Source organism: Coturnix japonica, chromosome 1, assembly GCF_001577835.2.
Source record: "Coturnix japonica isolate 7356 chromosome 1, Coturnix japonica 2.1, whole genome shotgun sequence".
In the NCBI taxonomy this organism is placed as follows: Eukaryota; Metazoa; Chordata; class Aves; order Galliformes; family Phasianidae; genus Coturnix; species Coturnix japonica.
In genome coordinates this window covers 18,672,672-18,700,500 of record NC_029516.1, presented here as the reverse complement: position 1 = coordinate 18,700,500, position 27,829 = coordinate 18,672,672, and the positions used below count along the sequence as shown (strand labels likewise).

Sequence of the window (27,829 nt, the reverse complement as noted above, 5' to 3'; positions counted from 1 at the left end):
TGGAATGTTTCACAAGGAAGTTTCACACCTTCTTGAATGGTTACTAAATTCACCAGCTCTAAGTGATGTACATGATTCTATCTTGTATGTGTGAAGTGAAGACTTTTGTCTTCACATGTGTAAAGTGAGCTTGTTTAATGCAGAGGAGAATCAGAAAATGTATGTGCAATTACTTTTGCTGTGAGTTCTGTGATACTGAAATAATAGAGAATTCCCTATCAGTGTTACTGGGAAAAAGATTAACGTGCAGCAATGCAACGTTCGTCCAGCATCCTGCTCTGCATCTGCAGCTCAGGAATTACCTTCATTTATCAATTGTAAGGTGATCTTAATAAATCTGTTCATTACTTAAGCTCTCCTTAAAGTACAAAACAATCAATGACACTATTTTAATCAAGAAAGACCAATTGCAATGTATTCTTATGGTAGTAGCACTTTCTTGTCTTATAAAAATCACCTCAGCCACTTTGTCATGTCATTGGTATTAAGGTTAATGATTCTTGCCTTCTTGTGCCTCATTGCTTAACTATGGCCTAAAGATTGGTAATCACTAATGGTAGAATTAAGTCAGTGTTGTACCAAACAGTTAATGAGTAGGGACAGATCTGCAGCAGAAACATTTATAGTTCAGAACTGCCACCTCATTGCTCTTCTTGTAGGGCGACTTTGGGATTGGCAATAGGCTTAGAGCTGTCGGATGTTAAGTACAACTATTATAAGCGCTATGTTAGGTGCTAAAATACTTGTCCCTACATTTTCCCTCTACAGCTTGCATTAAGCCATGAGTCTATGACGTGTATAGGTGTTATTTTCATTAGCATAGTCACAAAGACACTGCAAGGAGGACTTAAGCTCATATGCAGAAAATGTAGTGAGGGAAGGCTCAGCAATTTGTCCCTGCCTTAAGCATTCTATTGCCTAGTGGGTCCAAGGAGAGTTCCAATGGATTAATGCAATGTGCTGAACTAATTAATATTCACATTCTCATTATAGAAACTATTAAATTGTAAAATCAACATAAAATTCACTGCTTAATGTTTCTAACTGCTTTCTCCAAGATTACCTCGTACTTCTCCTCTATATTAGTTCCTCAATAGCAACTAGAATTCTGGAGCTAATAAAAGACCTGTATGCACACTGTTTGACCAGGGTCATGAACAAAAGAACAAAAAGGTTTTGAACTTAAAAAATAAAAATAAATGGAAATAATCTGACAGTGGATGGCAACAAATATGCAAGAGGAGAAAGTCATGAGATTATACCCTACTGCAATATAATAGCTATTCATCTGCCACAACAGAACCTGATGCAGATGTTCTCCGTCAGAATCACTGCAATGTGTACATGAAACCTATCATCAAGAGGCTGCCCTAACCACAAGCATGCTCTAGGATGCTTTTTGGTGCATATGTCTACACAAGTATTCTTGCTTGGAGTGCTATTCTGAGGTAAATCTCTCTTCCATTGTGATTTACAGCACTTTAGACTGTGATTTCTAAGCTGTCTCAGACCAACAAACAGGACAAGCTCACACTCTAGGATGAAGCCAAAACACAAGCTGTTCTCCAGTCCCACCAAGCTCCCAGACTCCAGAGATTCTGGGTGGACATGGTGCCATCAGTGCCCACTCTATGGATCTGTGCCACAGATAGTACATGACCTGCTCTGCATGATTTTTCAGCCTGTCTCTTGTGCAGCACTTTGTGCCTCAGATTTAAAAAAAAAAATAAAATCCATTGGGTCAGAGAGTGTCCAAGCATGAACCCAGATCAGTGATGACCAGAGGGATATTTAGCCCTTTGTTCAGCTTAGGGGGCTGTAGCAAAATTGCCCAAGTTCCCTGCTGCCTAAGGTGTGATCACTTCAGCAGGCCAATTGAAGAAATTCTCTGAGAAAAAATAAAGTTTTTCCATTTTTGGGACGGAATATATATTTTTTCCAAGAAAAAAGAAAAACCAAATTGTGTGGTGAACCGTCCCAGACATCTCTGTTTATTATTTTTAATTCACAGGGAAAAATAATAAAAGTTTGTAATCTTTTTCAAAAAGAAGGAATGTTTCAAAATGGAAGCATTTTTACACACACACACAAAAAAAAAAAGTGTTGGGGAGAGGATGGGAGGATCAGGTTTCTGCCAGCTCTGTCAGAAACTCATTTTGTATAGATAGATCCCTATAAGCACTATTGCTAACTGCTGGATGAGAGCCCATAGAAGCAGTGGCTGCGAGTCAATAGCCCATTTCCTTCTGCCACTTCTATTTCCTAACAGGAAAAAATCATAGTAAACACCAAATGACAGTTTACAAAAGCACCAGTTTGTTGATTGTCAGAAAGAAACATTGTTAACCGTATCATTTCAATGGCATATCAGCGGATTTTTAAAGTCAAGGACTTTAGAATTACCTCTCTGCAGTTGCACAGTATGCTGATATAACTGGAAACTGTACTCAGTAAGGTTTGGAAGCTATACTCCCAGAAAATTAACATTACTAAATCAAGGCTATGCTGCATATTTATTTTAAAATGAAAAAGGATTGGATAAAAACAGTGTGTTAAGGTATCATTATTACTTACTAGTTTTTAAACCTGAACACTGAACTGTGCTTTAAACATCAAGCACATGAGGCAATGAAACAAAATAACATCCATGAACCAAGCACAGAGTTTGCTTGACTGCACTATGGAGCAATGCTGGTTTTCCAGTGCCTTGCCAGTATGTGCTAGTAAATGGAATCTGTGATTTTTGGGCTGAGTTTTGTATGTCAGAAGTGACGAGCATGCAATGTGTATTTACCCCTAAGTCAAGGCTTGTATTGTGCATCTTTTTCTGTGACCACTTCTGGGGACTGACAGTAGTCACTCAGGGAGTTTGGAGACCAAGACTGACATGCGTTGCTGGCATAGCCATTTAACAGCTCAGTTAGACATAGAATTGTAACACTATGCTTCATTTTGTAGGTAAATTTACTTCTAGGCATGGTCTGTCCATTGATCACAGAGGCATCTCAGGGACGAGCACAGAGGGAAACTAGCTTTAGGCACCTGCAGCTGCATTTTAAGGAATGAAACTGCTGACAGAAAAGATAACAAAATCAAAGATCTTTCCTACTGTTTCAGAAGCAGATTTCCTGGTGGGAGGGTCCAGAGGGGTTTGCCCTTTCCCAGGAACTGTCGGCATCCCTCTTCACAGCCCCAGTGCAGAGGGCTCATGTGCTCCTGCTCTGAGTCACCACTCTTCGGCAAAACACTGACCTCCAGCTAGGAGCTCTGAGGAGGAAAGGACATCCCTGCCCCACAGCACTCTGTTGCCCTCAGGGCAACATGGACATGCTTTTCCTCCCAGTGTGGGGAGTGAGGTAACTTGGTCATGGCTGCCACCAGGGCTGCCTCTGCCAGGGTAGGCCACATTTCTCCAAGGTGAAAATCACAGAATAAGAATGGCTCGGGTTGGAAGGGACCTCAAGGATCAGGGATGCCAACCACTAGACCAGGCTGCCAAGGCCTCCATCCAACCTGTCCAACACCTCCAGGCATGGGGCATGCACAACCTCTCTGGGCAGCCTGTGCCAGCACCTCACCACTTCCTCAGTAAAAAACTTCCCCCTGACATCTAATCTAAATCTCCCTTCCTTTAGTTTAAAACCATTCCCCCCTTGTCTGATCACTATCTACCAGTGTTAAAAGTTGATTTCCCTCATGTTTATAAGCTTCCTTAAATACTGGAAGGCTGCAATGAGGTCTCCCCATAACCTTCTCTTTTCCAGGCTGACCCCATGTCAGCACAAGCACCTTTGGTGAAAGTCTCCAGCTAAGCGCAGCCTCTGCCTAATCTAGACCAATGTCAGAATGGCTATTTTGCAGTCACACTGCTGAACTAGAGGAGCTCTGCAGCTCCCACTTGCCCTGCAGAGATGAAATACAAGCACGGGACTTAAATGGGAACAAGGTTTTACCCTGAATCAGCACAGGTGTTTTCTTACTTTCTGCAGTCTCATGGGGACCATGAAAACCTCTCTCTCTTTGTATGACACCTTCCAGAGAGGAATCTGAAATTGAAGCAAGCTGGTACCCACATTCAACTCATCTCTGTCATCTGGAAAACTTCCAGTGTTTGCCTGCACATGTGGAATTCCAGAAGGGGAGCAATTTGGATGCAGGTTTCTCAGTGCAATACAGCTATCTCCCGTGAACGAGCTATTGTATAAACAGGATTTAAATGCTTAGTGCTCCTAATTGCAGCCTTGCATAGGGCTGCTCAGCCAGCACACCGCGTCAGCATTCCGAAATGCTTTTGCTTCCAAGCTGTGATATTTAATGTTGTCACATCAACCATGAAGAGCCTAATTGAACGAAGGGAAATGGAGATTAAAACATACACACTTTTACTAAAATAAAATGTAATTTGATCTGGTATCTGCCAGTTAAAAATACACTTTTACAATTAAATTTAGAATCTCTAGAGAACCCAATTGGGTTAATCTGAATAATTTTTAAAGCTTTTCCTCAGCGGAGTCAATTTTATTTGTGAGATTAAGTGAACAGCTAATAGAGACTTTTTTTCCCCTCATGCATTTGATTCTTAAGCACTTTCTTACCAACCAACCCATCAAAATACCTCTGTATTCAATGAGTATTTAGAGTACGTGTAACTTATTGAAAAACTTACAATAAACCTTAGGTTATTAAATTAGCATTCATTCATATCCTTCCTGTGAGAAATGGCTCTGCTAAAAGAGCCTGTTTTCATCTTCTGGTACCGCTCATTTGTGCAGTGATTACAGCATTTTGCCAATATCTTTAGAATGTAAAAATTGTTCATTCCTTGTCCGCTGTTGATGACATACCTGGCACTAACAGCGCTACTACAGCATTATGCATGTACTCCATATCATCGTGCCTGTGTGTGCTCCGTGTAACGCATCTCCTCTCCAAGAGAAAGAAGCATGAAACCAGTATGATGTAAAACTGTGCAGAGAAGAGAGAGAAGAAGAAGGCCCTTATGTGTGGACACTGAGTCCTTGCAAAATGACCCTTGGATACTTCCTCAGGGCAGAAACAGTTAATGCTCCTGTTAAGCATGAAACAAAGCCTCATTTATAAGTTTTCCAAACAGTGGTTTACCCAGGATTAACTGATCTGTAATATCAGGTGAATGAAAAAAATTGATCTATTTTGAAACAATCAGTTTCTTCCTAGACCTTTCCCACTTCCAGTGGTTGGTAGAACTTCCTATAACTCAGACATGTTCAGTTCTGCAGCTACAATTCAATCAAAAGTCATGTCAGAGCTCAGAGTTACATTAGATGAAATTAGGAATGCTGGTCATTCCTTATATTTGGAGCCATATTTGTCTTCTGGGTCTCAACTTTCCACTGAAGAAAAATTTTCAAGGCTTTTTGTAACAACTAAAGAAAAAACATGGTGTTTCTATTGCTTTTACGGAAACTTAGTGCTCCCTGTTATTTGTCCAGGTCTTTACAAATGGTCACATATTTCACAAGACATATGACCAAAATCACAAGAGTTGGCAGCACAGACATTTACCCATCAAAATCACAGTGTGAACAATCACAAAGACTTTTATGAAATCATTAGACCTACAGAGCTGTTAAAATATTTTTCTTATTCACTTTGAGTTGGGTCCAGTATAAAGTTTAAGGGCTGTAGCACCTAGCTTTAAGGCTGGCTTTCAGAATGAAATCCAGATCCCGACACCTGAGCTCCTTCCAAAACTTGAGATAGGCCACTCAGCAGGAAGAACTAAACACTCTGCACAGATATGAGAACCCAGGTCTCACCATTCCATTTCCTACAGCTCCACAACTAAATCCTCAGGAGGCTGCTAAGCCTTACTTACTTCTGCATCTCACCAGGAAGCTCACCCATCCACTGACTGCTGTGCTCCACTGTGAGAGCAGAAGCCTGAAGTCCCTCAGGGTGAGGACATCCCACCCACATTTCCACCTGCTGGATGAGTGCTCCTCCCACACAATTAGAATATTAGAATATAAAATCATAGAATATCCTGAGTTGGAAGGGACTCACAAGCATCACTGAGTCCAGCTCCTGGCTCCACACAGACCACCCAAAATCCAAACCCTGTGTCTGAGAGCACTGTCCAAACACTTACTGAACTCGGCAGCATTGTGCCATGACCATTGCACTGGGCAGCTTGTTCCAGTGCCCAATCACACTCTGGTGAAGAACCTTTTCCTAATCCCCAAAGTGAATTATTAGGCTTGAGAGATTCATTAGAAACACCTTACATGTAATTATTACTTGAAAGGGACCCTGCTTTAGCAGTGCATGAGGCAGGCAGGTTTTTGCATACTTCTCTCTCTGGTTTCAGGATCCGCTGAAGCTGGGGCTCCAAAAGTATCCAGAGAGGTAAGCAGTCACTAGGCAGGGATGCTTGGATTAAAAGCACTAAGACCCCAGTTCTACTGACCTCTAGAACCATTTGGCATGTCTGGGGCATGCCGCGGTGAGAGGCAGCTGGGAGACATAGAATCATAGAATTACCCAGGTTGGAAAAGACTTTGAAGATCATCAAATCCAACCGCAGTCTAACCATAGTACCCTAACTCTAACAACCCTCTGCTAAATCATATCCCTGAGCACCACATCCAAACGGCTCTTAAACACATCCAGGGATGGCAATTCAACCACCTCCCTGGGGAGCCTATTCCAGTACTTAACTACCCTTTCTGTAAAGAAGTGTTTCCTAATATCCAACCTAAACTTGCCCTGGTGCAACTTGAGGCCATTTCCCCTTGTCCCATCACTTGTCACCAGTGAGAAGAGACTTGCCCCACTCTCACTATAAGTACCTTTTAGACATGACGGAGGCCGCACTGCTTTTCTGGAGTGGAAGCAGAAGGCCAGAAGATACTCTGTAGCCTCATAAACTGAACTAGATACCTACATTTTAAAAACTAAAACAAGCATATATAATGACTATAAATCTCATATTTGGCATGTAAATTTTAGGCCTTGCTTCTAGCCTTCGGTACACTGAGAGAAAGATACCACCAGGAGCAATAAATACTAACTAGCAAGAGGTGAAAACCATCTGAAAACGTGAGTTCTCCTGTATATTTTATTACCCTAATAAAATGTTATGGTAAACAGTTTGTGCCAAAGCACAGACCTGGTTCTTCAGCTGCATACTGTAAAACTAGTGGGAAGTGAGAATTACAGGGAAGTAGATTCAGCTGCTTCCAATTTCCACTCTCTTTTTAAAAACAGATCATACAGTGGTTTACAGCTGTCTGGACAGAGAAATGCATTCACAGGTCTTTCTGAGAAAAATAACTACTTCTGGAGTGAAAGCCCAACTGAGCAGATTTACAGGCAAAAAGAAAAGCAGGCACACAGTTTTGGGATCAAACACTTTGCCCAGCAGGCTGCTTGTTTTGGACACACAATGGAGAAGGCTTTTGCCAGTTGCTGTTTAGCTTGGCAAACACCATGGCAAGCATAGTTAGAATGATCATGCTCTCAAACTAGATGACACAGATGGTTCCAGAGCAGACATAAAATAGGCAGTGAGGGCCAGAGTACAATACAACCAGCTTTAGATGTTGTGTGACAGCAGCAGCTTTACATACTATTGCCTTTAATGTATCTGGCCAAAACCAGTGCCGTAAGGATCTTAGTTTTCTTTTGCAGACAAAGAACAGTGGATGTGAAGTCAAAGATGACTTCATATCAGGCTGAGTAGTCAGAAAACTTTCTTTTTCCTCTCTCTCTCTTTTTTTTTTTTCTTTTCCCCCCAGAAATAAAAGCTGATCTTGGACAGCTAAGACAAGACTTACAGAGAAGTCAAACTCAATTATAAAACAGACAGCAAGACATTAATTTTTCTGCAACTGAGAAATGTGAGCAAGAAGAATATCAGTAGGCTGGTATGAAATCAGTAGGAACTGGGGCAGACAACCAGTCTAAAGCTTTTCTCTATTGTCTTCAAAGGAATTGCTTCTTTAAAAATAATTATTTATCTGCATGTACTTCAGGAACACAAAATTATTAAAAATCTAACCAATTCAATCCTGAGCATTTTGAAGCTAACAGTTCAGCAGCATTCAGTTCATAGACAGCACTGAACTTTAATCTGGTTAATCAAAATTTTTGCCGTGTGTAGCAAATAAAACTGACAGAATAAATAGGTTCCAACATGGAAAATTATGTCTCTAAATGGATTCATAATACTTAACAGATTTTCTTGTTTGGACTATTATTAAGGCATGAGTTCCTCACACCAGAGGAGATTAAGGAGGCAGTGTGTGTATGATTCATAAAAACAGCAAGAAAAATTGAAAATCATTATGCATTTCTGTTGCATGCTGACCTGGTGTGGTAACTGATCGGCTTTCACTTGTTAATCCATTGACTCTTTCACAACTCAGTTGAGCCTAAGATGGCCATCAGCTAGCTGATGTTTTCTTAGTGTCATCTTCTCATCAGCCTGTTCTCAAATTGCACTTAACAGTGATTATACTTTAGGTTACTACAACAAGGTCCTTCTTACAGTATTTCAAAGCTGCTATAATTCAAAGACATCCCTGCTGTCTGCATGCCTTTTCATGGTGGACAATATCTGGAATCTTTGGTTCGGTTCCCCAGGCACTTGCAAATATTATGTGGCTACAGGTTCTGCCTCTTTTACTATGAGGGAGATGGGAGAGAGTCATGGGCTGTGACACACGTGCAAGAGCAGAACAAAGAGGTAGATGCACAATTTGTAAATAATATTATCAGCCCAGGTATTTGGTTTCGCCCGGGCATCGATGCCATATTTTGTTTTCCAGATATGGAAATAGTAAGTTTGTTACTTGAAAGAAAGTTACATGAAATCCAATGTAAAATGTGGCAGAAGTCATCTGGGACACGGAGACAGATCTTATCTCCCAGCCTGAGGCCATGCTCAGGGACCTAAAACACGATGCTGTTCTCATGCCTTCTATCCAGCCAACAGAGCATTGTCACTACCATGAGGGATGATTGATGTACATACAGTCTTGCCAGCACCACTTTAAGAAGTTCAAGATGTTACAGACTAATCTGTTTCTCCAAATTACAGTCAATCAAGTATGCAGTTGTCACATCTCCTGGAAAGTTTCACCTGAAAACACATTTCCCTGCCATGTACAACCAAGTGTAATACAGCTACTTCTCAAATGTCTCCTCAGCATCTGGCAATGGGACCTGCATGAATAGTTCATAAAGCCTCAGTATTCCCTGTGAATTAAAAGAGCTTTGTCCTTGAGCTTCTTCAGCAAACAAGAAAGCCTGGGAGAAGACAGACATTGATTTTTAAGAAATATTGTTATAATGTGGAAAGAAGAAAGAATTGCAAAGCGCTAATTAGATATTAAGATAGTTAAAAAGGACAAGCTAAAGGGATGAACTGATATTGATCACATACAATGTGATGGAAGGCTGATAGGGATGCCATTTACTGTGAATAAAAGTCTGGTAGCATAATTAATGCCATTCAGTAAGAATTTTGGGGAACAGATTGTGTCACAGAAATATCATTACTGGAGGAGATTAGAAGTTTAGGCGATAAAAGTAATTATACTGACATAACAGGTTTTGACAAGGTATTTTACATTGTGCTGTAGGACTTTCTGCTTAAAAAAAACATTTGTAAAAAAAGGAGTGTAGCATTATAAGAAAAATAAGACAGAAAAGCTTCATAAGATTATCTAGATCATCATCAAGTTGCAAATGCTTGGATATGAAATGGATTTCAAATGGAAATTGGATTTAAACATTTCCAAAAAGCAGTGTTTTAAATAGTAGCACACAAAGTTTCTATTCTTGGATGAAAACTATAAAATACCTTTATTATTGTACTGAATACAAAAGAATTGCTGCTGCTGAAGAACAAACTCTGGCAGCATGCTAAATGATCACAATGGATCAGCTCAAAACAGTCTGTGGCACTAGAAGCATTCGTTTCATTTGAACAAAGAAAGTAGGTCAAACATTCAGATATGGAGGAGCAGTATCCTGTAATTCAACGACTTTAAGAAGAACTCTGGTTTAAGGGAAACAGCAAACTAAAAATGAGCTCTTAACATGACTGTGTGATTACCAGGACTAGCATGGCGCTCAGATGTGTAAACAAGAATGAATCTGCTAGAATCAGGGAGAACGCGTACCACCCAGCTGAGAAGAGCTATCTGGGATACTTTTTTTTCCTGTCATATTTTTCATCAGAAAATTTCACATACTCACAGGGAGGTGGAATTTAAATATAAAGTAGGAGAAGGTTATGATAAAAAAGAAGTGGGAGAAGGTTATGATTTCCACAACACCTCTCTTGTATTTTTAAATATATTTCAATATATGTTTTGTTTTTAAATTTAGCCTTCTCACCTCTTGGGTAACTTCATATTAAAAATAGAAAATGGAAATCATTAAAAGCCAAACTAATGAAATATTGATCACGTTTGCTGTGATCCTACAGCTGCAGAAACTGTTAAGAACTCTTTTTGCTTTGATTTTGGAGAGGGAGTCTCTGATATCCTCAATTTTCTTTCATATACAAATATTGCAACCTGAGCTTAATGTCAATATCTGAAAAAATGTAAGAAGCCAGGACATGTTATAAACAAGCTGCAGGAAGGGTCTGGAGTTGGATTTCTTCAAAACACAGTCTGAAGACAGGGTCTTGAGAGTTTCCATAACATACTAACCTTAAAATGCATAACAAAACCTAACATGAGAACCAAAAGCCAAGCAAATTTCTATTAGAAATTAAGTGAACGTCATTATTTCCCACTGCAATTGTAAAAGTCAGGATTACCATAAATCATTTGTTATTTTGAGTCAGTTTATTTGGAGTCACATCTGGGGTCTCATTATTTGAGATTCTTTGCTACAAAGAATGCTTGTCTCTCACTTACAAACGTAGGACTATGTCTGAGTGAAGGTCTTGCAGCTCATGCTGTGAGGAGATCATTCCCTAGGTGGCAACCTTCCCTAGGTGGCAACCTTCCCTAGGTGGCCCTACTTAAGCAGTGGGTCAGACCCTGCCAACATCAACCATTCTGTGATTTTGTTATCACAGCTCCTGGTTTTTAGCCTGTGAATATGGGAAGGAAATAAAACAGCAATCAGATGCTGCTCAGTTCAAGCTGCTGCCTGCCATAAGCAACATATATTCGTAAGAACAAGCACTGCTTGCCAATAATCAGATAAGGTAGAATGAAGCCAGGAAGGAAAAAACCCTCAAAAGTAAGAGGCCAGGTCTGCAGTGTAACGCATTCCATAGATGAGATGACCTGCTCAGGCAAGACAAGATGCTCTGAAACAAGTGCAGCCATGCAGTTACAGGTACAGCACCATAGGCAAGTACTTTCTACATCTCCAGCATCTACATGGAAGAGATAAAAAAGGAAAAGAAAAAAAAAATGTTTATAAATCAAATGAGAGGAAGAATTCTCTGAACAAGACTGAGTGGTTAAAAAAAAAAAAAAAAAAGCTCCAGCCAACAACCCACCACTATCTCTAGGGGAGCTGCAGAAGAGTTAAAAACTGATGCCTAGAGAGCTATAAGGAAAAGGACAGCAACGCATGCTCCTAAAGCACACTGAGCATTAGACAATCCAGGACAGAATCCTTCCTGTGTGGATCACCAGCACGGTGCTCTGCCTCCTCCCTTGTTCCTTTGTCAGACCATCTTAGTGCAACTGCTAATTCTCTTATTTAAAATACATCAGATAGAGCAGTAAGTCTATGGCAGTAATGCTTTTGTCTTGTGGCTTCAAATGAATAAATGAGTTTCCACACACTGCTAATCTTTGTATAATGCTTGCTTCACACATCAAGACTATTAATACTGAAATTATTACAAAAACAAAATTGTGAAGCTGTACAAGATTATAAGAAACGTTTCTTAATTACAACAACAAAAAAGCAACCATGTTCTTACACAATAAATCAGTCACAATTAGATGTTTGCATTAGTGTCAGAAAAGCAGCCATCTTCCAGACCTCTTCAAAATTCGGTAAATACAGATAAACTCCATCTATCCACCTTTCTCTGTCCTTAGACTGCAAGATCTCAGACCAGGAACTGCCTTTTTCTGAATATTTGGAAAGTGTTCAGCAAACTGTGGGCTCCGTCATAAATAAATAACAAGGCTCTACACACTGGGGACATTTAAGTAAAATTACACTCTGCTTTAACTATTAAGCTCCTCGTCCAAGATCCCAGATGAACATTGATGTTTGGAATCCTGGATTTCATTTATCTTCTTTCATTTGAAGTTTCCTTCCAGCAAAATACAAAAGCAGTTCCACATGGCAAGTTCACAGACCCTTTCCTGATGCACCTGCTGATGCTGGAGACAAGCTCACCATCTCAAATTCTGCATGACAGATTCTGTTTTATTTGCTGCTCCAAGTTGCCATTATTTTCTTTTCACAATACAGTGTCAGCCAGAAATTAAGAGGGTAGAACATGAACCTTCTTTTGGGAGCTGTTCATTGTGCTTAAGGGATGCTTAAGTTAACAGATGATGTAAGGAAAACATGACATGGAAAGAAGACAGCGAGGAGCCAGCCTGCCCTCAGGGAGAGCACTGAGAACTTCCAAGGGAAGAGGAGAGTGAGCAGATCATTGAGGTGCCCAAAGCAAGGAATGGCATTGCTGAGCCCTTGATCATTTTTTTCACTCCCTTTTTGTTTCATTTAAGAGATTTTAAGTTCATTCTTTTTGAAAACTTTATTTTGTAGAATCACAGAATGGTTCAGGTTGGAAGGGACCCCAAGGGACATTAAGCTCCAGCCCCATCTCCCCGCCACAGACAGGGCCAACAACCTCCACATTTAATACTAGACCAGGCTGCCCAGGGCCCCATCCAACAAACACCTCCAGGGACAAGGCATCCACAGCCTCTCCGGGCAGCCTGCTCCAGCACCTCACCGCTCTCATTGTAAACATCCTCCTCCTGATATCCAACCTAAATCTTTCCTTCTTCCTTAGTTTTACTCAAACAAAGTTTGCTTTGTTTGAGGTTACCAAAAAGGACAAAAATCCCACAACTTTTAATCTTTTGGGAGCGCTTAATACAAGATGGAAACCCACCTGGAAACTTTGTGTGACACAGAGTCTCATCTTGCACTGCAGGGACAACAAGAGGCCTGCCCACAGCACTGACCCTGCAGTAGGAGCAAGGATGGAGCCTTTCACACAGGGAGGCTTCACTGCTGTCAGAAATGGAGCAGTAAGTGTGAAAGGAGGAATGGAGTGGAAAAATGGGAGATATTTTGAATCATACCTCCTCACCTCCCCACACACCAAATGTCCCTCCTGCCGGGAGGACAGGTGCAAAAGAGAACAAACAAAAGGGAATGAAGAGGAAAAGCAGGGGAGTATTCAAGGAGAACAGCAAAAAGTGAAATGAAGGATGAAGGAAAGCTGGGAATGACAAGACTGTTGGCAGCAAAAGCAGAACAGAAGAGCAACTGAACAACACAGGTAGGTTTTTCCTTCTCATCATACAGATAACTCCCAATTATCCCAAAACAAGTAAATTACCTCCTTACTACATTCAAGAGTGAAGAGACAGCTACTTCTCAGATGAGATGATGTGAGACCACCTTAGCAAGGTGACAAAGGTTGGAGAAAAAATGCTCTGGAACCATAGGGAATGGTGCGCAATAACAGATCATGCACCAAAACAAGCAGCCTTCCTTTCTAAGTTTTACCTTCAAAAAAAAGAATGCAAAAAATTCTCAAGTCCTTCTTAATGATTAACACCTGGGAAAGAGATGTGTTCTCACATCTCCCTGTGAAGAACAGTCAGAATGCGGTAGCGCTAGAAGACAAACAGACACAATTTTTAACACTACTGATGAAAAACTGGGAAGTTAAAGCAAAATTAAAAACAAAAAAAAAGAAAAACAGATGCCCTTTTTTTAGCCACAAAGCTCACCTTCATTTTAGTTTGCTGGACCTGCTGCTGAATGAGATACGGTTTATCTCAGCAGAGATATTATAGTTGCAGGGCAGGGGTGCTCAGACACCACCACCATTCCTTCATTTTCTTCCAGCATCTCAGTCAGTTTGGCCTTTGCAAGCAGACCTGAACAATATGCAGCAGCAAAACTTTCTTTCCTCAGGGGGGAAGAATAAAGGCTGAGGTCTACGTTTCAAAGTACTGGTTCTACCTATGACTAATACTTTTTTAACTTTTGCATCCTTCCAGACGGTATGATTGCTCATATTTTTATTACCCCAAATCAAAAAGATAGAATTAATTAAGGACATAAAGCAAGGAACAAGCCAAAATGACAATCCTGTGGCCAGTAAATTCTCGGACTGGGAGCAGAGGTGTGTATCTATCCCGTAATGTTGCCATATGTGAGTAACAACAAGAATGGACAGAGATGTGTCACACAGGATTCTCCAGGGGTCTGTCCTGGCTGCAGCGCAGTTCAGGATTTACTTCATGATTCAGGTACTGTATATTAAGTTTACAGACTGCAAGAACCTGGGGGGAAATGAAAGTATTGGAAAAGACCAAAATATTCCCAACAAAAATGGAAATAAGGCCTGGGGGAGAAGAACAAGCAGAATGCAACTCAACAGGGACAAACTGAGGATACTATAAACAATAATGACACAAATGAACATTAATGCCTCTGCTCAGCGTTGGTGAGTAGAGCACTGTGTCCAGCTGAGGGCCACAGGACATGAGAGTCCAGCAGAGGGCCGAGGGGATCAAGGAATTGGATCACCTCTCCTATGAGGAAAAGCTGAGAGAGTTGGTACTTCTCAGCCTGAAAAATAAGAGGCTGAGGGGAGTATCTATAAATACCTGAACTGCATTGAAAACAGTCAGGCTCTTTTTAGCAGTGCTCCACAGTGCAAGTGGCAGTGATCACATATTTGATCACCAAGAAGCATTTCTTTGCTGTACTGATGGTGGAGCACTGACACACTCCTTAAGGACCTCTCAGCATTTAATGAGCCCTGAGAAGGCCCTGTTGTGTCATTTTTTCTCCTGTTTGCTGGCAGAGGGAGGGCTTCTGACCACTGTGCACTGTAATGCTGTGCCTTGTAGGACCTTGGGACCTCCTTGAGATTTATCAAACTTCTTCACGAGATCTTCCCTCCCTTTTTCTCCATCTTCCCAAGCCATTTCTACCACAGGGGATGCTTCAGAGAGACATCAACTTTGATGCTGATAGAAATAAGCAAGTTAATATACGTTGCAGTTTTCCACAGGGCAAATGGTCAGTCTGTACTAACACCTACGTAGAGATTTCCTCCCCCTTTGAGTTTTACTGTGCAATAGCTACATACAGTTCCATACACAGATCCATACATACAGGTGTGTTCAACGCCTATGGCTTTCAGGCTTTGTTCCAGTGCTAGAGATCTGTAGAACCTTGTAGATCATAAAGGAATGGCATTGAGCTGTGTCAGGGGAGGGGTCAGGTCGAGTGTTTGGCAAAGGTCTTTCACCAGAGAGTAGTCAGGCCCTGGAACAGGCTGCCCAGGGCAGTGGGCACAGCCCCAAGCTTCTGGAGTTCAAGGAGCATTTGGACAGCACTCTCAGGCACAGGGTTTGATTTTGTGTGGTCCTGTGTGGAGCTGGAGTTGGACTCAATGATCGCTGTGGGTCCTATCCAATTGAGGTTATTCTATGACTATACGTTAACCCCGTGCTATCCTATGACAGAAGGGTCAAAGCCATTTTGGCATAGTCCTGTAGTTTTCAGAAAGATGCCAAATGACTGCTCCCTGTGAATTATATTACTTTATGTGAAAACTGGCGGAGGAGTATACATTTGGATAGAGATGTCAAGAAGTAGCCATGATTTTTATGTATTGCCTCTGCTATCATGATAATGTTTAGCTTTTTAGTTCAACATAGGTTTACAACTTTCCTTGATTTTGTGCTTAGTATTCACTTTTGTCTTCATACTGGTGTCATTTAGATTTATGAGCCTGGAAAGGATCATTATGATCAGGTGATCTGACTTGAATACCCTAACAAAGCTTGTGCCTACATTAGACCTGTCCCCTCCATGGCTGACTTCCAGCAAGTTACTGAGAAAGATCTTGTCTTGATTTTAATATTAACCTCCTGTTGTTTGTTCTTGCACTCTCTCCCCCTCCCTCTCTTTTGCTATATTCTCTGTTACCTGTCTCCTGTTCCTTTAGGCAATTTCTATCACGCTTCATGCAGATGGAGCACCTTTAATCTTTAGTTAATTGCTTTCCTGTTCTTCTAATAAAGCCTGAAGACCTCTTTTTCAGTAAGGAAAAAGGATTTTGTGTTAATTAGCCTTTGTGCATATGTTTAGAGAAAATATTTCCTGGCTTTGTGTGGTGGGATGGTAGGAGTCCTGAATCTAATCTGTTTTGTAAGTCAAGGATTCATGAAGCTGTCATAGACCATAATTAATTTCAAGTTTCACTTTCCATAGCAGGTGAACTGCTTTCATTGTAACCTGAGAATTGAGAGCTGCTCTCTTAGTCCAGAGACCCAGCTTTAGAAGAAACCGTGTTTTATTTTGTTTTGTTTTGTTTTAATTTGTGTCAGTTATCTTTTCTTCTTGATACCTTTTGTTCCTGCTTGATAAATAATACAAGATGGGGGAAAAAATAATTAAATTATATATAGTAGGTACATCTAGACTTTTCTGCATAATAGCTACATATGGACTTTGAAATGTTGCATCTTGAGTATATTTAAAGTTTACTGAGCAGTGGTGGTGTGGGGGAGCATTTTGCCTACCTATCTGAAGCCTTCATTTTATGTTCCTGTTATGAGTACATGGGGTATCAGGACTTGTAGAAGTGGTCCTAAATTCTGATCTAGTCATGGGAAAGATGTAGGTGGCTTTATTGACCTTCAGACAGAGGAAATGTTTGCCCTAAATTTTGTCAGCTAAGCCATCCACAAGATATGGACAAACACTCTTCTGGACAGGCAGCGCAGCCACTCATTATCACAAGATCATTTAGCCAGCTGAAAATAGGCATTTAAATTAATTACAGAACAAGATTAGTTTGTATATCAAACAAAAGTGGAGACTGAATTCAGTGCTCTTTGGACGTGAAGCAAATAAGAGGACTGCATTTTCATTAAAACAGGAGTTAAGGTGCCTCGGATAAAAGTGTTTTTTGATGTCATCTTTTCTAATTAGTAAAGGCTAGTAGGTATTGCACATGCAGACTGGATATCTGTACCGTGCAAATGTTGCTTATAAATGCTAGCTCCTTATTTTGTCATTTAATTTACATAAACACCATATGGCAACAGTCCATCTACCACATACTGGCTGTAACTAATCTTAACATTATTATTCATCTTTCTTCCAATAACAGAAGGAAAGAGCTTCTGCTGTTTGAAACTGTATGCATTAACCAATGTGTTGTAAAACGGTGTTTTCTCCCTTAGCTATAATGCAGCCTCATCATTGCAGAGCTGAAAATTAGGAAATCAAATGCATAAAACTGGAAAATTGGACTAATTCCTGAACTGCCTCTGTGTCTCTACGACATTTTCTTTTGATCTGTGTTTAAGGTTTATCTGTGTATCCTTGGGGGATGCAGTGGTGATGGTCTGTTGAACAAAGTGGCGCAGCTCAGTAATAGGTGTCTGAAGAGGTGGTTAATAATGGAGAAGAATGATTGAAAGAATGAAAGATGTTGAGCTGAATAGTCACTTTGTCTGTTGGAAAGAGCAGACGAGAAGCTGGCCAAGATCTAGATTAGCTGACTGATCTATAAGATGTCGTTTCTAAGCCAAATCATTAAGGCTTGAAAGCTAGCTATTAATCATCCATAAAGGATTTTGTATCCTCTGTGGAGTATTGCTTGGAGGAAGCAGAAATAGCCCTGGTGTATGCACAGGAAATTGGTGAGTTCAGGTAGCAGCTCTGGAGCAAGTAAAACCTGTGTGCTGATCTGGAGAAGGCAGATAAGTGAGAACACAGCAAGGCATAGTTATCTAAGCAGGGGCAGAGGCTGGCTACTCACAGGGAGGAGATTGCTTCTGTAAGGTATAAGATACTGTCTCTCTTTTTTATTTTTATTTTTGTAATATATAGGCAAACAGAGATTGTGATAGGGCTGAAAGGGGCATTTGGACTTTATTCACTCCAAAGGAGGGTCAGTTATACCTCATATCTTTCTCAGTGAAAGTTTGTCTGACCTCTTATTCAGGCAATCTATTTCCACATTTCATTATTCTTGCCAACAAAATATTCTCCTGGCTTCAAATGTAACCCTTGCTGTTAAAATTAAAGGCTACTTCTTTCTCCCCCTCCTGTATGGACATGAAGAACTACCAATTCAATCCCTCTTCACAGCAGCATTTTATGTGCTTGAGGGCTGTTATTATGTCATGCCTTGGTCTGATTTTCTTTAGATTAAAAAACTCACTGCTCCATTTCTCTTCCAGAGTCACATTTCCCAGCGTTGTTTTTGGAGCGCTCTTCTGGATTCCTTTCAGTTGACCCAGATATCTTTTACTTACATATTTACTGTTATTTTTTGAGAACAAGGCAGTATCACAGCTGCACTCCATAGGAGAGAGCTCAAGAGTTACATTGCATGTTTTGCATGCTATATTCTGGCTCTTGGTTGCATGTGGAATCCTGCTTTTATCTAAAGGAACCTGTCCTGTGATGGTAAGTTACATTTGGTTCCGTTTTTTGTATAGTTCCAGGCCCTTTTCTACAGAACTGATTTCTTACCAGTTCTATCCTCCTATGCATTAATCACAGAATCACAGAGGTGTTGGGGTTGGAACAGACCTCTGGGTCCACCTCTCTAATCACTGCTCCAGCAGGGACACTCATAGCAGGGTGCCCAGGCAGCTTCTGAAGATCTCCATGGAGGAGACTCCACAGCATCTGGACAACCTGAAGCATCCCCTGTGGTAGAAATGGCTTAGGAAGATGGAGAAAAAGGGAGGGAAGATCTCGTGAAGAAGTTTGATAAATCTCAAGGAGGTTCCAAGGTCCTACAAGGCACAGCATTACAGTGCACAGTGGTCAGAAGCCTTCCCATGACCATTCACATTTCCTCTACCCTTACAATAGGTACCATCTCTACTTTGCAGTCCATTTTGGCAGAAGAATGCAGGCGTGACCCACTGCAATGAGCACATGACACCTGTCAGGCAGGTCCTGCAACACCATGGACAGACTTGGCTGCCTGCAGATCCACGTGAGACCTCTTTGGAAACCAGGCACTGGGTGCACAGCACTGGGGCTCCCTCTGCCAGCAAACAGGAGAGAAAATGACACAACAGGGTCTTCTCAGGGCTCATTAAATGCTGAGAGGTCCTTAAGGAGAATGACTAGTCCCATGGATAAGCTGGCAATGAAACCATGACAGTGAATTTGGCAGATGGAGCATCCTGGTAATTCATTTCCTCTGCAGATAAAAATATGCTGCATGTTGGATGAACAGCTTCTTCCTAATGACTGTAACTGGTCATTGCCGATAGGATCAGAAAGACTAGAGAGAGCTCATTCCCTTAAAGAGGTTAACTCTCCTTTCTTTTGAGACAAAAATTGAAGGTTCTACTACTGATGCATCCCCAAAACACCCTACTATGCAGTCAGATATCTGATTACATCATCTGGTTTTGAGCATACACAGAAACTGCAATAGCCATGCAGGGACACCATGGAGTGGATACAAGGAACAATCCTCCAAGTGAAGCTCTTGAAGTTCAGAGCTTACCCTTCACTCTACAGAGCTGAAGCCTCATGTACTTATGAATCAGCTATCTGTAAATGTTTGAAGGAGCAAGAAGTCTGACCTAGGTGGGAGTGCTGTCTGCAATTAAGAGATGAGCAGAAGGAAGAAGAGGAGAAGCATTCTTGGAAATTACCTGTGGCACATCTTCCCTCATGGGCATAAAGCACCGTGGTGCCAGGGTGTATTGCATTAGCAGCATGTGCTGGTGGGCAGGGATACCAAGGCACACCAGGAATGGGATCACTCCTCAGGGAAAGGTGAGCTGGGATGTGGGGCTGATGGCAACAGTTGTGAGCTTCTCACTGTCTAAACATGCTCTCTCAGTAACCATGCAGAGCTATGTTTTACTGCACAATTTAGGCTTTTAGGACCTTCATTCAAGATTTCTAGATGTTCAGAACTGCAGATATAACCATCGCATAACACTCATTTGAAGCAATGCCATCATTTTGTATAGGCACTAAATTTAAGCTGCACTGTGTGATTCTAACAAATCTGACATAAAGTGCTGGAGAGCACTCACACATGCAAATGATCTGTGCAGAAAACTGACCGGCATCTGTGCATTAAATCCAGCATGTCCTGAGGAGGTCTGATCTGACTGCGTACAAAGAGAAGAACTGAGCTCGCTGCATGCATTTTAAATAGCATACACAAATATTTCTTCCCAAGCAGAATTCAAGCTGTGAAAGCAAGGGGCTCTGCAATGGCACTCCTGGTTTTAGCCATCAACAAGACAGAACAATCACTGTACCATATATACACTGACCTGTATATGCCTCATCATAGCTACCGTGTTATTGCACTCTTTGTAGTTACTCCTCTGAACACAAGGTACTGAGTCATTTCCTCCTTCACTGCAGGGGATTAGAAAAAAAATACGTTAATTCCATGTTTTTTTTTCTGTTTTTCTCTTTGGAGAAACTTTGCTAACTTGAAATTAGATATTCAACTTCACCAAAACCTTGAGGAGATGGTGTCTACCTGCAGACATGACCTGTACTTCTCCTTTCTGAATGATATGTCTGAGAGCTACTGCATGCAAGGTCTGAAGACAGAACACTTGCAGCTGATAATAAGTGAAGAATGCAGCAATTTCTGTTTACAATATCTCTTCCATCATCCCCCAGATAAAGTTTTAACACTTTAAAAGGTAGTGGTAATTTTGCTGTCAGCATTTTGCTTTTTAAAAGCAGAGATGAGTTAAACAAAGCTTGGAGGAGGTAACACATTAATAAAGTACAGTTTCTCTTCAATATTCCATAAAGGATTAACAGCACTGAGATGAAATGCTGTTGATCTGCATAGATTCTCAATGCATTAACCCCACGTATGTCTGAGCAGAGATTCCCATACTGGGTGCAACACAGCCCAGTGCTGTCCCTGTGCCCTGGGACCAGAAATAACACAGTCAAAATGGAAGTTGTACAGACATTACTCAAGAACTTCAAACACCACCACCTAGAAGCTGGTTCCACATTAATGACTCATTCCTTTGACACATACTTGGCTGAGGCTGACCTTACTGCAGACATTTGGTCTTCACTGTCAGAATACCCTTGTCTTTTTTTTTTTTAAACTATTTCCCTACACACAGACATGCCTCCAGAAAGCAGCTCTACCCAAAGCCCACATGGTGTTGCTGTCTCCAGCACTCACCTGGAGCCCTCCCATGGCAGCAAAACACCTTGCTACACAATGGTTGTGAAGCAGGGTTCGGCCCAGCAAAAAGGGGCTGTCACAGCCCTGCAAGAGCCCCGAGACACTTGGGAACAGGCCACAAGAACACAGCAAATACCTTTTTTGTAAACTAACCAGAAGTGATTTTCATGTAGTCCCTTGGTAGTCAAGGAGCTGCAGCTGTGTGGCCCAATTGCCTGCCTCACCCTCACCGCGCTGGGAGAGGGCTGAAGGTTCAGGTGGGCCTCCAGCAGGAGCAGTTTGCTTCATACTCACTCCTCTCTACCCCTCATGTTTCAATTTTGTGCTGCTCTGCTTGCAGTCACTGTTTCAAAACCCAGGCTCCCACCTGCTTCAGTGTTTCCCTTACGACCCCCGCCCTGGAGGGGCAGGGGATGCAGCAGTCCAACAGCGCAGACACAGCTCAGCGGTCGCCATTGCCCCGGCCTCTCTGCTGCCCACAAGTGGAACACTTGTCTGAAGCAGTTCGTTCTTTGTACATAAGTGAAGAGAAAAGGGCAATTTTCTAAGCCTGTGGAGCTCCTCGTGGCAGGAACTACTGCATTCCTCCTACATGTGCTTGGCAGAAGGCAAGTCAACCAAACACTGCTATCTCAGGTGCTTTCCTGAGACTTACTGCAGCTACAGGGCTATTCTGCTAAACATTTTGGGTTTATCTATGTTTTGCTCTGAAAATAAAAAGGTGCAGCTCCACAACAGCAAGCCCAGCACCAGGAGCCAAGGATTCGTAATGATTTGAATTTAGATAGACATTGTCATTCTGAGACAGTGAATGACAATTTAATGGCTATGGAGAAAATGATTAAAGTGCACCAAACCTCACCTGGAGGTGGGGGTGGGGTGAAAAGAGAAAAATGAGCACTTCATTTCCAATTCAAACATGGAAAAAGTGAGGAAAATAGGGCTGGACAGGGCTTGTAGATCTCAGGCCACTTACTGGGTGCATAGTGCACAGACAAATGTTATCCTGAGCAACTTCTCCAATCTATTTTTAAAGGCATAAATACAATTAGATCCACATTGTTCCTGCCCAGATCACTGTCCCATGTTTTTGAAAATCATCTTCTAGGAAACTTTGTAGCCAAATTGTAGACTGCCACATTGGTGGTGTTTGAATCACTTTGCTCTCAGAACAAACAAACCAAGAGCCATTGACTCAACACTATCAAATGCCAATCAGTTTCAAAACACAGACAAAAATCTTAACAACACATAACCTTACTCTCACCTTTGAATATCAAAGTAGGTCAAAAAGTTCCTGCTGCCAGTAGGTGGAGTTGAGAAGTGTTTTTTAAAAGCTAAAATAATAAGCAGCTGAATCATAATTCAGCACAGTTCAACTACAGCCCAACAATGAAATGTTGAGGAAACAACCATGGGACTACACAGCAATGCAAGCCTCACTACTTGCTGGAAGAGATCCTTACTTCAGTCTTGTCCCCCCAGACCCATTCAAATACTGACTTTGGTGATTCTGCTACCTTCAGATTATACTGCTCTGCACTGCATTGCTGCAAACATAAGCAATCAGTCTACCAAGATGGGAAAAATATTTCCAAGATACAAAAATATAATGTTTGGTACTTCAAGATACAGCAGTATCTTAGTCTGTTAGTCTGGTTTTGAAGCCAAGAATGTTAATATGTTGTTTGCTATTTCCTACCACACTGAGTCAGTGCATGGCTTTGCATTCATTCACAAAGTGTTTCAAAGCTGTTCTCCATGCTTCTCAGTATATGCCTTCCTGATGTGAGACTTCTTTTTAAAGGGAAATCTCTCAGAACACAACCGAGCACCTGACTCTGCAATGCTGCAGTCAGTTAGTTGCCTTAATATTTACAGCAAGATGACATGGAAAACAAACACATTGCATTTTAGACTCTTAGTAAGCTGATAAATCTTCAAATCAAAGCAGAATATCTCAGTATCACATTGAGTAGGAGAAAAGCAAATTATCAAGTAAGAAACATGAAATAATGGTAATTTAACTGTAGCTCGGAATATCGACAATAGATTGCGTACAGTTAAGGAGATGTTTGCATGCTGTTGAACTGCAAAAAATAAAATAAAAATGACAGAAACGGAATTTATCTCAGCCTGAGATTCTAGACATTGACATCTAAGAATTAGTCCATGAAACGTTTTAAGCATGCAGGTCTATCTTCACACTGCTTAATTTGCTGGTAGTTCCAAGCATGTTTCCTACATGGTTTCTATACCAGCTGCAAACATTTCCACTCATAAGAACCTCTGAACAGTTGGCTTCAGTTTCTAGGAATGGTATTTTCAGCAAGAAATCATTAAAGCAAGAAGTTTGTGCATCTAGTCAAGGTAATCAGTGTCCTGATAACATGAATCAATTACCTTCTTAAGATCCAGACCAATGGTTGGTCAAAGATACACAGAATTAGCCTTTTAATTAATACATGTTGTCTATGAATAAATAAATAACACTCTTATGATGTTTCTAGAAGTCCCAAAACATGAACTGTAGAGTATTTTAAATCCTTGGGGACTTCAACCAGAACAATCCACCTTGGCACCACTTGTATGTGAATAACGGTACCAAAGAAAGAGTATGTCTGCTGTCTGTTGTGATAGTAACACAATGCTGGGTTGAGGCTGTTCTCTCAGAATGGCATCATTATCCATGATAATTGTAGCTTTGGATAATGAGAGGAAAGGGTCAGGCAATGCAAGTCACCAAAGTTGTCTCTCAGAGACAGTTTTGCCAGTAGTCTTCAAATAACTCTACACCATAGCTCTGTCTCCACATAAACAATGGCATAGGCTACTTCTGGGAAGGAAAAAAAAAAAAAAGAAAACCAAAGAAAAGACATTGGGTTACCACAAGATAACTGCTGTCACTGCCCCAGGCAAGCAGAGCAAGGAAGATGGAACTGCTCAACTACTGAGGCTTAATTAAAAAAGTCACCCGTAGCCTGTTCAATTCTACAGAGGTGTGTGCACTTTTGTTTTCCCCATTTATACTGAGGTGGGAACAAGTGCCCTAAGGCAGTACAGATTCCAGAAGTTACACTCCGTGAATTCAGATACCACCTAATTGCTACCAACTGGACACTTTGCAGGGAAATCTCTCCATGATTTTGGAAAGCTCTTCTCACTTTTATACCGAAGAGAAATAATTGATCTTTGGTGACCTGTCAATATTAGGGAAGTATTTTTAATGGAAAACGTGGCTTACACATTCTTACACACATGGAATGCATCCATTTCAGGTTTGTTCATCCTTAGGTAACTATGTTTCTTCACAGAAAGAATGACAGATCAGATTTAGACACATAAGGAAGCAAAATGACTCACAGAACCACAAAACATCAGGGATTGGAAGGGACCTCAAAAGATCATCTAGTCCAACACCACTGCTGGAGCAGGAACACCTTGACCAGGTCACACAGGAATGAGTCCAGGCAGGTTTTGAATGTCTCCAAAGAAGACGACAACAACCTCTCCAGGCAGCCTGTTCCATTACTGTTTTGCATTTCCACACCTGTTTCAAATTCAAGCTGCAACCAACCTGCCTTGCCACAAGACAGTGACTTCAAACCATTGCTCCAATGGTCTTACTCATCCCTTCCTTTGCCATGTGTTGCAAGCTGGGGAGAACCGTAAAACCACAACATCCTGGAGAATAAAGCTAGACCACATTTATTGATATACATTGTGCAGCAGACCTCCCTGGATGCTTCTAGGAAGCATTGAGAGCTGTAGGAAGATCATTAAAGCAGGTTCTTTTACTTCTAATAAAGGAGCAGATTCCTGGGATCAAAGAGCATAAATAAGGTGGAAAAGCAAACCCTGTTCAGCCAACAGAGCTGAACGAACAGCTTGGTGCTGAGAAGTCAGACCAGGTAAATCAGAGCTTCCTTAGATTGACATGGCAGGAAAACCACCACTACAACCACAGACTACCAGTATTACCAGGCGCCAATATTCAGCACAATGAATCGCTGATGCAGAGAACTCCCATCTCACCCCTAACTGAGGTAAAAGCACTATGAAATCCACTCCTAGAGATAAAACAGCACACCCTCTTCCATCATTCAGTCTACACAACCTTGTCAGCATCGCTCCGGGCAACACAGAGAAATAGTTCATAGTTTAATCTATTTTGAAGAAAAATGTATTTGGCCTTATGTACTATCAAAGGCTCAGGCTATCTTTATTTCCCACTATGTCCTCCGAAGTCAATGATATTGTTTCCTCATTGCAGATATTGTTCCAAGCACACAACATTTTTATTAAGATTACCAATATCTTTCCAATCCCCCAAGGGATGGCTGAACTCAGGCAATCATAACTTCTCAAATTACATTCCACTTGAATTACCACTTCAGGACTATAACTGTGGCGTACCAGAAAGCAAGCTCAAAACAAAAGGAAACTGAAAAGTATTCCACATAATTCACTTCCTCTCCACTCTCTTTGAGTATGGGTACAAAACCTCTGTACCTACACAGCAGTCCTTAGAGAAGATCGTGAAGATCTCCTTGCTTGTACAAACAGCGGGGGTTCTTCAACAATTACTAAGGTCTCCCACTGGTGATCCAGACTACTGGCTTAAAACCAATTTAAATTATTTCTTCCCTATTGTCCTTATAACAGTCTTTATCATAACACCCCTCTGTCTTTCTCCCAAGATCTTCACTCTCAAAATCTGCTTTCAACACATTTACTCTCCTGGCCTACTAAAACAAAAGCTGACTTGTACAGCTGTAATGATGTAGGAAAACATGGAGACAAGTTAATCGCTCTGATGACTCCCTAACATTAAAACAAAAGCCCTAATTTATATCACATTACTAGGTTCCATACTTAAATCTCACAACATAAATCACAATAAAAGTAAATTCTGAAAGCTATATAAACAAATCCATAATTATCTAATGGAACAGGCGTAGCTAATAATCTTTAGTGATTTCTGAATGATACAAGCAAAACACTGGAATCTCAAAACAATGGAAATGAGTCAAAGTAGCAGAAAAGGAAAAATGAAGATAGTATCAGAAAGGGAAACTATCACATCATGCGATTGTGACTTTTAAGCGTAAAGGAGTAATCTACTGCTCCAACCCATAGCACAACAGACTTGTTTCTATAAGAAGTATCTAAATTCTTGGATATCCAAATAAGCAACTTAATTTCCTTTCTATTACTCATCTCTCAACTAACACACATATCTACATCTGTGGTTATCCAATTACTGTAATTTACTATTCAGCAAAAGTGAAACATAAAATATCTATCCACAGGTTCTTAAAACCAGCAATCAAAACCAGTCGCCCCTTTCCAAAGTACTTCAAGCATTTGAGTAGTCACACAAATCCTGTGTGTGGCAGCTTCAGTTCCATCTCACTGGAATCCAGCAAAACACAAATGGTGACAATGACCATCAACTATCTCAGCTACAACTTAATTCTCTCCTAAAACTGAGTGAACCAAATACTACGGGGATTTTAAACCCTGCAAACTGAGATTTCAGAGAGAAAAGGCAAGTGAAGTAGGAGAAAACACTCCAAAATTTAAAACATAAAAAATGAAAACCAATAATCATAGAATCACCAAGGTTAGAAAAGACCTAAAAGATCATCCAGTCCAACCGTTAATAAGAAGGACGTCTTCAGCTAACTGAAGATTAACTAATGAAAAGGTGGTTTAGAGTTAGAAGTCAGAGTTCTACTAGACTGAGAATTTCAGCAAGTGTCAAGTGTGAGTTTCACTTGCTGGTTATGCACAATTTCACATCAATTTGACATTTGAGCTGGCCTCTCAAAGCCTTGGCATTAGAAAACACAAGAATTACTTTTAAAAAAAGTTATTTTTCAGTATCATCTTCCATACAAAAACATTTAGAACAGCCTCAAAATTTTCTATACTGTATACCAAATCCATTCTGAATATAAAACTGTTTAACAAGACTCAGCCTTATTCCTGAAGGCACACTGGACAGTTCACATTTATCTTTTGCTATTAAAAGCAACAAAAGACAAACCAACTTATCTCATCAATGAGCAAACCCATGCAAGAGTACATCCTAACTAACAACTGATATCCTCGTATGTTCACACAAAACCCCAGCTATAAATCCCCACATAGATCTGGATTATATCCAGAACTCTATCATAAATTTTCAGGATTTGTCAGAAAAAAAGCAATCAGCAACCCTTCCCCCTCCCCTTTTTTCTCCCCCCATTCAAGTTAGCTGCATAAAACGATAAATATATATTTTTAAATCACTGATTTGAACAAGTCTATCATACTTGCATTCATTTTCCTCACTGCAAACCTAATCCACAAGACAGAAAGGAGACTCATGCATCAAAAGAGCTTTGCAGCAGATTTAACTTAATGGAAGATTTA

At 40.8% G+C, this 27,829-nt stretch overlaps 1 protein-coding gene across 2 annotated transcripts in view; it reads right to left on the bottom strand.

Annotated features, from left to right (window-relative positions):
• Nucleotides 1-27,829, bottom strand: part of ZNF800 (zinc finger protein 800) — a 54,946-nt gene that overhangs the window by 12,318 nt on the left and 14,799 nt on the right. For both annotated transcript variants that reach the window (XM_032442718.1, XM_015852667.2), the window contains exon 6: nt 20,517-20,604. In XM_032442718.1, the coding sequence (XP_032298609.1) occupies nt 20,517-20,604 (88 nt within the window). The remainder of the gene's footprint in view (nt 1-20,516; nt 20,605-27,829) is intronic.